Below are 13,161 nucleotides of genomic sequence, written 5' to 3' on the forward strand. Positions count from 1 at the left end.
TCCCACTTTATGCTCCCGAGGTTGCGTACTTGGTTTACCAAGGTCTTGAGCCGGTTGTACATGTGTTGTGGCTCTTCCCCTTTGCGAAGCCGAAACCGACCGAGCTCCCCCTCGATCGTTTCCCGTTTGGTGATCTTGGTGAGCTCATCTCCCTCTCTACTTAGTGAGGCGAGGAGTATTGTTGTCGCTTGAGAGTTGAAGTGCTCGATTTGGTGAGCACTTCAACTCTCAATGCGCGGTTTTGAGCACATCCCAAACCTCCTTGGCGCTCTTCAACCCTTGCACTTTGTTATACTCCTCTCTACTTAGTGAGGCGAGGAGTATTGTTGTCGCTTGAGATTTGAAGTGCTCGATTTGGACCACCTCATCCTCGTCATAGTTTTTATCCCCTACTGACGGTACCTGTGCACCAAACTCAACAACATCCCATATACTTTTGTGGAGTGAGGTTAGATGAAATCGCATTAAATCACTCCACCTAGCATAATCTTCACCATCAAAAGTTGGTGGTTTGCCTAATGGGACGGAAAGTAAAGGTGCATGTTTAGAAATGCGAGGGTAGTGTAGGGGGATCTTACTAAACTTCTTACGCTCTTGGCGTTTAGAAGTTACGGAGGGCGCGTCGGAGCCGGAGGTTGATGTTGATGAAGTGTCGGTCTCGTAGTAGACCACTTTCCTCATCCTCTTTTGCTTGTCCCCACTCCGATGCGGCTTGTGGGAAGAAGATTTTTCCTTCTTCTCTTTGTGGTGAGAAGAAGATTTCTTCTCCTTCCCTTTGTTGGAGGAGATCTTCTTCTTCTCCCTCCTCTTGGTGCGGGACTCTTCCGATGAAGTGCTCCCTTGGCTTGTAGTGGGCTTTTCGCCGGTCTCCATCTCCTTCTTGGCGTGATCTCCCGACATCACTTCGAGCGGTTAGGCTCTAATGAAGCACCGGGCTCTGATACCAATTGATAGTCGCCTAGAGGGGGGGGTGAATAGGGCGAAACTGAAATTTACAAAGTTAATCACAACTACAAGCCGGGTTAGCGTTAGAAATATGATCGAGTCCGCGAGAGAGGGTGGAAAACAAATCGCAAGCAAATAAGAAGTGTGACACGCGGATTTGTTTTACCGAGGTTCGGTTCTCGCAAACCTACTCCCCGTTGAGGAGGCCACAAAGGCCGGGTCTCTTTCAACCCTTTCCCTCTCTCAAACGGTCCCTCGGACCGAGTGAGCTTTCTCTTCTCAATCACTTGGAACACAAAGTTCCCACAAGGACCACCACAAGATTGGTGTCTCTTGCCTCAATTACAAGTGAGTTTGATCGCAATGAAAGATTGAAAGAAGGCACGATTGCAAAAAGCCAAGCGACAAGAGCGACAAATAACACACGGATCACTTTCTCTCTCAAGTCACTAATCACTAATGATCTCTTTTCTCAATTGTGAAACTTGGAGAGATGAGGGTTTTGAATGTGTCTTGGAATGGATTGCTAGCTCTTGTATTGAATGTTGAAGGTTGGAATGCTTGGATGAAGTGAATGGAGGTGGTTGGGGTTGTATTTATAGCCACCAACCACTTCCTAGCCGTTGGACCATTCTGCTGAGCGCGGACGGTCCGCCCTCCTGGTGCGGACGGTCCGCCCCTGTAGATCAACGGCTGAAAATGCAACGGTCAGCAGTAACGGCTATATCAACGGCTATATTGCATTTAATGCGTCGTCAGATGTCAGACAGAGCCAGTCGCGGACGGTCCGGTCGTGCACCCCGGACGGTCCGCGAGGCCCCCTATAATTCATTTCTCCGAACCCGTCACCTTTGGGTTTTTCGGTTTCTTACCGACCGGACGGTCCGCGCCTGAGGCCGGACGGTCCGCGCGAGGGCTCGGACGGTCTTTGCTTTTCCTCCGGACAGTCTGTAGTGGAAACTTGTGTTTTTGCATTGGTTCTGTCCGAGGGTCATTCTTGTGGTGCGGACGGTCCGCCGCAGGGGCCCGGACGGTCCGCGCTTGGCCTGTTTTTTCAAAAAGCTTCTCCTGTCCGGAATAATCTACAATATTTCGGACAGTCGAATTAGTATAGTTGTAGATGAACCTTTGGCACCTGTAGAACATACAATCTAGAGCAAACTAGTTAGTCCAATTGTTTGTGTTGGGCGATTCAACCACCAAAACTATTTAGGAACTAGGTGTAAGCCTAATTCCCTTTCAACAATTCCCAGGTTGAGTCTCTCAAAATCTTTTAATAATTCATCGGGTAGCTGGACAACAATAGCGGAGTGAACGTGTTCCTTCCGACTCAAGGCATCTGCAACCAAATTCGCCTTGCCCGGGTGATAGTGAATCTCCAAATCATAATCCTTAATAAGCTCCAACCATCGGTGTTGCCTAAGGTTGAGATCCTTCTGAATGGATATGTACTTCAAACTCTTATGATCTGTGTACACTTGGCACTTGGTTCCCATAATGTAGTGTCTCCAAATCTTAAACGCATGTACAACGACTGCCAATTCTAAGTGATGAGTGGGGTAGTTTAACTCATGTTTTTGCAACTGACAAAACGCATAGGCGATCACATGTCCTTCTTGCATGAGCACACATCCTAATCCTTGGCCACATGCATCACAATAAATGTCAAATCCCTTCTATAGATCTGGCATAACCAACACTGGTGGTGACATCAATCTTTCCTTTAATTGATCAAAGTTTTCTTAACATTTCTCGTCCCACTTAAACTCTCTTCCCTTCTCTAGAAGCGAGGTCATAGACTTAGCAATCTTAGAAAATCCTTCAATAAATCTCCGATAATATCCTGCAAGTCCCAAGAAACTCCGAATCTCCGTAACTATAGTGGGTATGCTCCACGCCACTATCTCCTTGACTTTAGCAGGATCCACTGATATCACTCCATTAGAAATGATACATCCAAGGAATGACACCTCGTCAATCTAGAACTCGCATTTACTGTACTTGGCGTAGAGTTGATCATCTCGTAGCTTCTGTAGCACCAATCTCAAATGTTCCTCATGATCACTATCACTCTTGGAATGAATAATAATATCGTCGATGAAGACTACGACGAATCTATCCAGATCATGAACACATTATTCATCCAATTCATAAAATAAGCTGGTGCATTAGTTAGTCCAAATGACATAATGATGAACTCATATAAGCTATATCGGGTTGAGAAATCCGTCTTAGGAATATCTGATGGCCTAATCTTCATCTGATGGTATCTCGATCGGAGATCAATCTTCGAGAATACCCTGGCTCCTCTCATCTGATCAAACAAATCCTCAATACGGGGTAATGGACACTTGTTCTTCACAGTGACATCGTTAAGGGTCCTATAATCCACGCACATCCCTTGCTATTCATCTTTCTTCTGTACAAATAGAACTGGTGCTCCACAAGGTGAGGAACTCGGACGAATGTATCCAACCTCTTGTAACTCAGTTGACTGCTTCTTTAGTTCCTTTAACTCTTCCACAGACATCTCGTATGGCCGTTTGGAAGTAAGAGTAGTCCCAGGTAAGAGATCTATGACAAACTCAACTTCCCTATCTGGTGGCATCCCTGGTAACTCCTCTAGAAAGACATCCGGAAAATCCTTAACCACACGGATGTTGTCACCAACAAACTTCCCATCTACTAAGAATGTCGCTAGTTTGGTGGCAGTAGTTGCTGCAATTCCAACTTCAAATCTTTCTCCTTTGGAACTGGTGAGTTCTACGGTTCCCTTAGCACAATGTATATATTGCCTTTGCCTTTCTTAACCATGACATACCAAGGATCACGCCTATAGTGCTCTCTTCTAACATTATAGGGGTAGCCCATCGGGGTTAGAAATACAAGGTAAGAAAGGAAGAATTGTAGACAAGGCGAGTAATTACGAGAAATGTTACTGCGGGGGATTTATTAGTTAAGTAGATTAGTGTGTTATCCACTAAAGCTAATACATTACCTTATGGTGGAACATGCTAAGATGCCCAACTATACTATTTCAATCAATCAAAGAAGCAAATCAGGCATTGATCATCAGAACAATCAACCAACATTTTCAATAGAGAAAATAATTTTAGTTTTGTCTCAAGTTTCCTATCTCTTAAAAGATCATAAGTGTAGGATTCCAAGGTGTGAAATCCATCTTGTCTCAGAGTAGAAAAGGTAAGAATGATCAGAGTAGAACAATAGAAGGTGAGACATGATCAAGATAAGTATAGAAAGAATTAGAGTGAGATAAGTAGAGAATGAATCAGAATAAGATAAGTAGGTAAGGGTTTGTCCATTTATCTAGGTTTCGTCCTACAGTCAACATTTCCTCTGATACCACTTCTGTCACACCCGACTTTAAGGAACAAAGCCAGGTGCATCTCATACATGCGCCAAGAAGACAACATATATAATAACAGAGTGTATAGAGATAAATGTCATAAAACATCAGAGTATTTATTACATAGCGGAAGACTTATTACAAAATAAAATAATGAATATAAAACGAACTAAGGATCGTCGGCGCAAATGTCGACTGAGAAACGCCACCTAGATCAGATCATACTCCTCGCCTTGTGGCTCCTCCTGAACCACTTGTTCTTCTCCTGTGGGGGGGTGTGAGACAGCAAGAGTGAGCTCACATACGTTCATCGCTCAACAAGTTGTGGGGAATAATGTGACATGAACTCACCAAAGGTGGTAGTTCATGTAGTGTAAGACTGATCAATGAAATAAAGGCTGAAGTTGAGCATTGCTTTTAGAAGTTGGTCAAAATTTTATTAGCAGTTACTAAGTGTAAGTGAATACCAAACTATAGTAATAATAAGTAAAAGTAATAATACAATAATCCCAAATGCAATGATATGACAGATTAAGTTTAAGTTCCATAAATTAATCATGTGAGTGTCCGAGCCGCTCATGACCGTGAGCACGGCTAGTATACCAGTTTTACACTCCGCAGAGGTTGCGCATCTTTACCCACAAGTCGTGTTACCCATTTGCCATAGAGTTGATCAGACTCCATACACCTCTACCAAGGAAGCGAGGCAGGGTACCACTACGAGGCCTTTACAAAGTTCCACTAGCTTCAGACTACCCGCTATAGTTTATAGGAAGCTCCAGTGTAGGGTTCTTGCCTGACCGCCATCGCAGCAAAATCAACCAAGGACCTCCCTACACTGACCACTCCCCTACTGCCCTTGCCCCTTTCGGGTAAGGTAGCCCTCCACTAGCTTTCCTAGTTAATCAGCCAAGGGCGTCCCATTAAACCCTTATGGTAGCACTGTTTTCCCGGGTGGTTCTCCATGTTCCCATTAACATAATGATCTTATCATGAACATAAAATAATGAACAGATAATAACAAGTGTAAAAATGAGTGATGAATATCTCTATACCCAAATCCACATAAAGCAATAACATGTACTACCCAAAAATTTAGTAGTAAAACCAGTGGTGAAACAAGGTATAAAGATAGTCAAAATCTAGGGTAACCTATTGGGTCCCAGCAAAATTAACCTATACAGATCATTATGATTAATAAGAACATGAATGGGTGAAAGAAGTGATCAAGGGCACAACTTGCCTTCAATAAGCTCCTGCTCAGCAATCTCTACCAGCTGAACCTCGGAATCCTGTGTAGCTTGCTCGTCTACTCGCATCAACACAATACATACATGGTATAACAAAAATCAACATCACACCAAACATGTAAATAAGATACACAGTCATAATCTAGACATTAAAATGAGATCACAGGAACTGGAATCATTAAATTTGGAGTTACAGATTTTAAGATATGAATTTCCCAAGGTTTTATGTATTTAATACAAGATTGAGTGCTAGATAAATTTTAATGTGTCTTTTATGTCAAAACAGAGGCACAAATGGATAGACAATAATATTGTGAAAGTTTAGGAACTGGAATGGACCAATTTGGAGTTCATATGCATTTTCTACAAATTAAACAAGTTCTATACATTAAAAATCTATTTCTATTTTATTTTTATCTGAATTTCGAGTTGACTGGACTGGGCCTCAATAACCAGAAAACAGCAGGGCTACGGTGCAAATATTCTTAAGACTAAAGAGTCCCTGGCGTGGACGGCGGATTATTTTTCCTAACACAGAGGGGTTTATTTGCAAGATCAGTCGGCCGATCTTCAGCGACCGCACAGGATTTAAAACAACCAGATCGAACCGTGCTCGGTAGATCAGAAATGGACGGCCCGGATTCGCCGTCCGCGAACACTACGTCTAATCGATCTGAGCCGCACAGTCAAGATCCGATGGCCAGGATCCCATCGTCCCCAACACAGGCCGCGCGCGACGACGGCGAGTTCACAACAGGGCACTCCGGCGACCACGCCGTCGTGCGCGGTAGAGCCCCACGAGCCATTCCCAACGCGCCTATTCGAAGTACAGAACAAAGTAAACCGCATGGGTGAGGTCTTACCACGCGACAGTGAGCCGGTGTCGCAGACTACGGTGAGAAGCGCCTCCGCCACGCAGAAGAACTCCGATGAGCAATTCACCGGCCTCCTCCGCACCTCCAGTCCCGATTTCCCACGGTCGCGCTCTTCGTCACCAGGGAAGTCAGCCCGACCACTTATTGCCTCCGGCGCGGCAGTGCAAGCGCACGGTCACGGCGGCGGCAGATTCGCTCCCTACGGGCGCCTGGGCAATGGTGGCTGGGGCAATGCGACGAAGGAGAAAGGGGAGGATATGGCTCGGCCATGCTCCCATTATCTACGTGGGGAAGGAAATAGGGGTTCAGAGGTAGTTCCACCCATTGTGTCGTGCATCGCGCGCAGTTCGGTGAGGTCCGCCATGCGCGCGGAGGTGAAGACCGTGCTGACCAGTGGTTGCGAGCAATGAGTGGACTCCGACATGCGGGACCCGATCGCCAGGCGCACATCCCGCGCATGCGAGCGATCAATGCCAGGTCGGCTGACGGGGAGGACCCACACGACCGCGAGGGAGTTTGAATCACGCGGATGACTATGTGAATGAGTGGTGGGACCCGTGCGTCAGGCATGCAGGGCGAGCGTTGTAAGTTAATGGGCCCACGACACCAGTGAGAAAAGGAGGAAACATGCGTGGCACAGTGTCTGACAGGTGGAGCCCAGGTGTCGGCGCCCACGGCAGAGCTGGGCCGCGCAGCAATGGGGGTTGGGTGGGCCGAAAGCGCAATTTGGGCCCAAACGCAGGAATACCCTATTCTTTTTCTTTTCTCATTTTGCTTTATTTTTTTGAATTCCCTTCTCTAGATTCAAACTTGCTATTTGAATTCATAATTGGTTTGCAGGTTGCACAGGTAATCTGCACATAAAACTAAAATAAGATTTCTATTTGAATAGGATATATTTATATCTTCATTTCTATTTGTATTTTATACTCCTTCCCTTTTCTTTTCTTTTTTTTTTCTCATTTTCCATTTTTAAATTTAGGTTTCAAACCAAATCTTCAACTTGTCATATATTTTTATATTGTCACAAAATGCACCCAAAACAAAGTCCAGCATGATGCACGATTTAGTAGTGTCCTTTGTTAATCATTTATTTATTTAAGTGAGGTGTCCTCATGGAATGATAAATAGAGATGGCTCACATGTGATGGCAAATAGGTCCAACCCACGCGTATGAAATAAAGGAAATAACATTTTCTTCCCCTTTTATTTTTTCTCTTACAAATTGGGTATTACACAAACTCCAGGGATGCTTTCGCCATACTTCATGTCACCGTAATTGGCACAGAACCTCTCCATAAACCTTGTCACCACTTGGGCTTGTACCCTCTCTGGAACCTCCAGGGCGCAGGATCCTTGCGCCCCTTTCTGCAACCTGGTACAGTGCCCCCACGGGTCATACAATATACTCTGAGTTGTTCACGGCCAAACTGATCTCCTCGGCAGGGCCATTGTTCTGAAAACCCGGGAGATCGCTAGGCTTGGCTATCCCATGGGGATCTGCTGTGACTACGTCGTTCTCAAGGTCCACAGGAAATTCGCCATCTTTGGGTAGCGAATCGCCCTCTTTGGCAGCCCGATCGCCGTCGATACTGTTAGGCACCCGTCCTCCGGCGATTTACACCGGCCACGTGATTCTGTGAACTGGAACAGTCACTCAATCTCGCTTGAAAACGAATAGAGGCTGTTTTTTTGGTGCTGCAAAAACTGGCAAAGTTTTCTGTCTATTGTCTATTCCTTTATTCAGAGTAAAATGAAAGGATAAACAGTCGTGTCCAGCCTACGTCGTGCTTGGTCGTATGTCCATCCCCATCGCGACGCCACCTCTGTTATTCGGAACCTCGTTTTTCGCATCGGTCGCGAGGTTCTCCATCCACGCCGCTTCCGGCTAGTTTGGAAGTCTAAAATCCGGAATAAATTAAAAAGGCTAAAATCTCCTTATTATTTAAAATTGAATAAGAAGAGGCTAAAATCCCCTCCAATCCTCTGGGCTTTGAGCCTCCCAAACTAGCCCTCAGGGGAGGAGGGCCTGTCACTCGTCACTCGTCGCCGTCTGGCAGCTCATCTAGAGCGTCTCCAAGCCAGTGGCGGCCGTCTGGCAGCTCATCTAGAGCGTCTCCAAGTCCAAGCCCAAGCGCTTCCCATCGGAAACAACGCCCGCGTTCATCTCCCACCGCACGAAGACGAACCCTTTTCCTAATGGGCTGATGGCAGGGCATGTTTGGCCAAACTGGGCCATACGAAAACTTAAAATGGCCCAAAAGTTAGCTGAATCAAAATAGGGTCAAGTCGTAGTGCTACTTTGCAAGTTTGAGTCATTGAGAATTGAGTGTGGCCTGAGTAGAGTTGCCTCCAGAGTGCATCATCACTAGTCGTACGTGGATTGACTTTTAAACCAACCTCAGTTGGGTTGATGGTTCCATTATGTTGTTTCCAAATTCCAGTTATGCCACATTAGGCCTTGTTCGGTTAATCCCGTTACCCATGAATTGGATAAGATTGGAAAAAAATTTAAAAAGGGTTTGACTTAGTTGAGATTTAAACCTATCCAATCCCACTCAATCCATGTGGATTGTGAGCTAACCGAACAAGACCTTAGTAGTGTTTGGATGGATGGATGAGAAACGATGAAGAGGGATGAGATGCGATCATTCCAACTTGACTCATGTTTGGTTTGGAAGTCTAGAGTAAGGGTCAAAAAATATTATTCAAAAATAGTGGATGAGGTCATCTCTCAAAAAATAAGGGACATGGTCAACTCATGGTTGATCCTGTCCCATCCCTCGTTGACACCGAACCAAACACATCCAACATTTGATCCATGGCTAGGTCAACGGTCAACCTTAGCATAATGCCTAGTTTCAGTTTTTATGTTTCAAATAAGCTCACCGCATTTAATTTTGTGGCATAGTAAGGCTTCTAATACTGCTCAGCTGTTCTGCAGCCGTAGTTACTGCAACTGTTCAGACTGCTACAGTTACGATCTATAGAGACAAAATACTGTAGAAGCCACGGTTGAATTAAATACACAACAAGCCATTATTTCAACTACACTCGTTGCATTGATTTTTTCACGCTCTATTAAACGAGAATATGGAATTTTTGTACCGAGAGCGGCCTTTTACTCATGCACCGGCGGGAACCATGTTCAAAGTCCATCGTGGTGCGGAGTCCCTGTACCAAAGATTTGGGTGCCTGCACGTTATCATTGCCAGCCATACGATCGGATTCGTATCTTTCGTGTGAGCCCTACCGCCCTCCCCAGCCCTTACCTTTAAGCAGTGGTTGGCGCATCGCTGCTTCCAATGGAGAAGAACACTGCATGGCGCACCTCATTGCTTGTTCAAGTTACCTTCGCTACCGGAACGAACACGCACACGATTCAGAAAGTCACCAAAGACACCAGCACTGTATACACAATCTACTGTAGCAGCTGGTACAACCGACGACGACCTACACCACCACTACACCTCTAGACACACTGTATATATAGATGTGTGTATATATCGAAAGCTTTATAATCTAGAAAAGACAAAACATCTAATAATTTGGAAAAATTTGCACCGGCTTACAACTCCTGCGCCCAAGCCACCGGATGAGTCGTCGATCGATGGGCTTAGGTTTCTTTCATTCATGCAGCGAGCTGCTGCTGGGCGCTGCATCCGGCCCCGGCGTCATCCTCGGACAGGCAGCAGTGCTGCAGCCTGAGTGGCGCGGGGGCAGCCTCCGCGCACAGTAGCTCCGACCGCAGCACGGCGCAGTAGTCGCCGAACGTCTCCGGCGCCACGTTGAGGTCGAAGCCGACGCCGAACAGGAAGTCCACCTCCAGGTAGTTCATCTCCACCAGGCTGATGCCCCCGACCTTGGCGAAGTAGGCGTTGTTGTAGCATCTGCGCGCACAGATACAAGATCAATCCACTCGCAGATCAGCTCTAGCCAGTTTGACTCTATCTTTCAGTACTAAGCTAGTGCTCAACGCCTGTAACTTCTTCTCGCCAATGATTGACGGCAAAATTACAGTAGAAGTTTCAGAACAATCATGCAACCGAACAAAGAGCGCGACCAACAAAGTTTTACCAAACAGGCCACCGAACGGAGCCTTTTTAAAGAATGGCAAGTTGCCCAATAAGCAAAGACTAAAGCAGAAAGCAACAAGAAGAGACTAGAGGTGTGGATGCTCCTGGGACCCTGCAGGCATGAGGAAGAAGTGAAGTGACAAGTGAGCAAGGGGGCAAACATCAGCAGCAGGCCAGCAGCAGATGGCCGGGCAAGTTGGCAGTCCCAATCCCCTACAACTGGCGCCAGAATTAAATTCCAAGCCGCACAGAGGTGACGGGGCCGGGAAGGGGTGGAATTCTAGTTTATGTCTTCGGGTCCACGGTGGATGTGCGTGGTTGGATGCACGCAAGCAACTGAGGAACAGCCGGGTCGCTTCGCTGGACAGGCTTAACTTTGTCGTCCGTGGACGATACCCGCCTTTGTTTGCAAGGCCGACAGAATTGAAGGCTTGGATTTACCCAATGAAAGGCCAAGCTTCACATAGCACAGTTGAACTGTCCAAGTGAGAGCCCAGCCTAGCCGCGGCCTACTACTACTGCTACAACAACCTTACCTTCTATCATCATTAGCGCGGTAGTGTATGTTTGCATCGATGATTGCCGCCAAAATTCTGAACTGATGAGTGTTTGGCACACTTTTCTTATGCCACTAGGACACGCTTCTGTACATGACACTGTAACACCCACCGACACTTGGACGCGTGATAATGTCATCAAAAGTTTGTTTTTTTTGTTGTTCACGTTTATCAGAAGCAACTTCACTGAACAATTGGATAGAAACGGGACGCGATTCTGGAGACTCCAGGCCTTCCAGGAGTAGGAAATGATGCTAGAGTTACTTGGACGGCACTCCTAAACTATTCCTGGCTGCCTAGCAGAATTCTGAAACTTGGGAGCTGAGAGAACAGGGGAGCAGCAAAAAGATGCCTACGTAAAGTTGTACTAATAGTCTAGTACTAATAGAGCACTTTGTCACAGCTACTCTTTGCACAAGAATCCAAAGCATTTGAATTTTTCCATGGTAGATAAATCTTAATACCAAAGAAGAGAAAATCAGGTGGTCCAATTGTTTTTTCTCCCGAGCAATTGACCATCACGGTGTTTGAATCCAGGAGTTCTACGAATAGCACATGGACAGTTCAGAATCAAGAACATCTGAACATACCAAGAACAGAGTGAACCGCACCAAGCTACTTGACCTACGTGCTCCCAGTTATAGACCGACAAATAAATACCTAATGGGGAAAGACGATCATGTGCAGCTGCGCCGCAAATTCAGCAGGACAGTTGGTTCGTTTGATCGCGATACCCCACAGGGCATAGGCATGGAGAGAGAGGGATCGGAGGACTCACATGTCGTCCATGAACTTGACGGCGGCGAGCACGGCGGTAATGAGGAGGCGGTGCACGCTGTAGGAGTCGACGGCGAGCGCCAGGAGGCGGCCGCGGCGCAGGAGGCGGTCCAGGTAGACGTAGGCCACGACGTAGCACGCGGGGCTGCACCCAGCGAACCGCGCGATGCGCGCCATGTAGGCGCGCACCGAGATGCCCGGCTTCGTCGTCGCCCGGAACGCCGACGCCGGGGCTACGGCCGAGACCTCCGCGGCCGCCGCCGCGTCGTTGCGGTTCGCGACGCGCTCCAGGATGCCGGCGAGGGCGGCCACGACGCGGGGCATGTCCTCCTCGGCGCCGCCGCTCTCCACCAGCTCCTCGCACTCGGCCATGGAGATGGAGGTCGCCGGGCTCCCTGGGCCCTGCCCTATGGTGTGGCGCACGTGTCGACCTCCGGGGCTGGTGGAGAACAGGTGGGGGAGAGTTTATCAGAACCTCTCTTATAGAATAGAACGGAGGATAAGGCCATGTTCAAATCTCGCGAGATAAACTTTAGCAGCTTTTTTTAGCTACTTTTAGCTATTTATAATCTAAACAGGAGAGCTAATGGTTGTAATTTAAGCTAAATTTTAGCAATTCAATTCATATAGCTAAAGTTTAGCAGGAAGCTAAAGTTTATCCCGTGAGATTGAAACAGGGCCTAACTTGTGGAGTTGTGGTTATTAGGTTTTCGTTGATTTTCTTTCGTGCTGATTTACGAGATTTTAACAACCTCTCTTATTTAACGGAGGACTACACATGCGGTTAGTTTGGTTTCGTTGATTTTCTTTCGTGCTGGTTTAGGAAAATTTAACCTGAACTTACAAATCACTAGTTTGGCATCTTCGGTGCTAACTGATAAATTAAGCTAGCTACCGAAAGCCTAAGATTATCTCACGCAATTAAAATCTGTATTGAGTAATCTTCAGTAATTATATCTTGACTAGGTAAATGCCCGTGCGTTGCTACGGAATGAACATGTTATGATAAGATATATTAACCTCACTCCACTCCGAGCACCAGCAGATTCAGGCTTTGGCTGACCCAAAATTCGGCGAACCGGGAGCACAAAACCTTCACCAGCAATTTGCTTGACGCCAGGCGACTTGCAACTGCTATTGCTAGCTAGTAGCCATCCGCTACCACGGCAGTACTCCTACAAGGGCGGCGAAAAGAATAGCAAAAGTTGGACGCAACACAAGCTCAGCAGCACAACTAAGGCCCGCCAGGGAGTGCTCTCTCTTCTCTGTGCTCTTCTCTCTTCTCTGCGCTGGGATGCAGTCGCACCTGTGAGT

The 13,161-nt window shown here is 46.7% G+C and overlaps 1 protein-coding gene across 1 annotated transcript; it reads right to left on the reverse strand.

Annotated features, from left to right (window-relative positions):
• Nucleotides 1-9,818: 9,818 nt before the first annotated feature.
• Nucleotides 9,819-12,336, reverse strand: LOC103627539 (cyclin-P4-1). Its single transcript, XM_020538629.3, has 2 exons — nucleotides 11,849-12,336; nucleotides 9,819-10,327 (listed from the first exon to the last, which is right to left on the reverse strand). Exons 1-2 carry the CDS (start codon nucleotides 12,217-12,219, stop codon nucleotides 10,069-10,071), a joined length of 630 nt encoding a protein of 209 aa, XP_020394218.1. The 5' UTR covers nucleotides 12,220-12,336; the 3' UTR covers nucleotides 9,819-10,068.
• Between the last annotated feature and the right edge of the window lie 825 nt (nucleotides 12,337-13,161).

Source organism: Zea mays, chromosome 5, assembly GCF_902167145.1.
Source record: "Zea mays cultivar B73 chromosome 5, Zm-B73-REFERENCE-NAM-5.0, whole genome shotgun sequence".
NCBI lineage: Eukaryota > Viridiplantae > Streptophyta > Magnoliopsida > Poales > Poaceae > Zea > Zea mays.

What these genes read in the sequence shown, in the direction of transcription:
- LOC103627539 (XM_020538629.3), bottom strand. Translation starts at nt 12,219, where the DNA reads ATGGCCGAGTGCGAGGAGCTGGTGGAGAGCGGCGGCGCCGAGGAGGAC. An exon ending in GTCAAGTTCATGGACGACAT is followed by an intron (nt 10,328 to 11,848) that starts GTGAGTCCTCCG and finishes CTGTGCGCGCAG; the next exon opens with ATGCTACAACAACGCCTACT.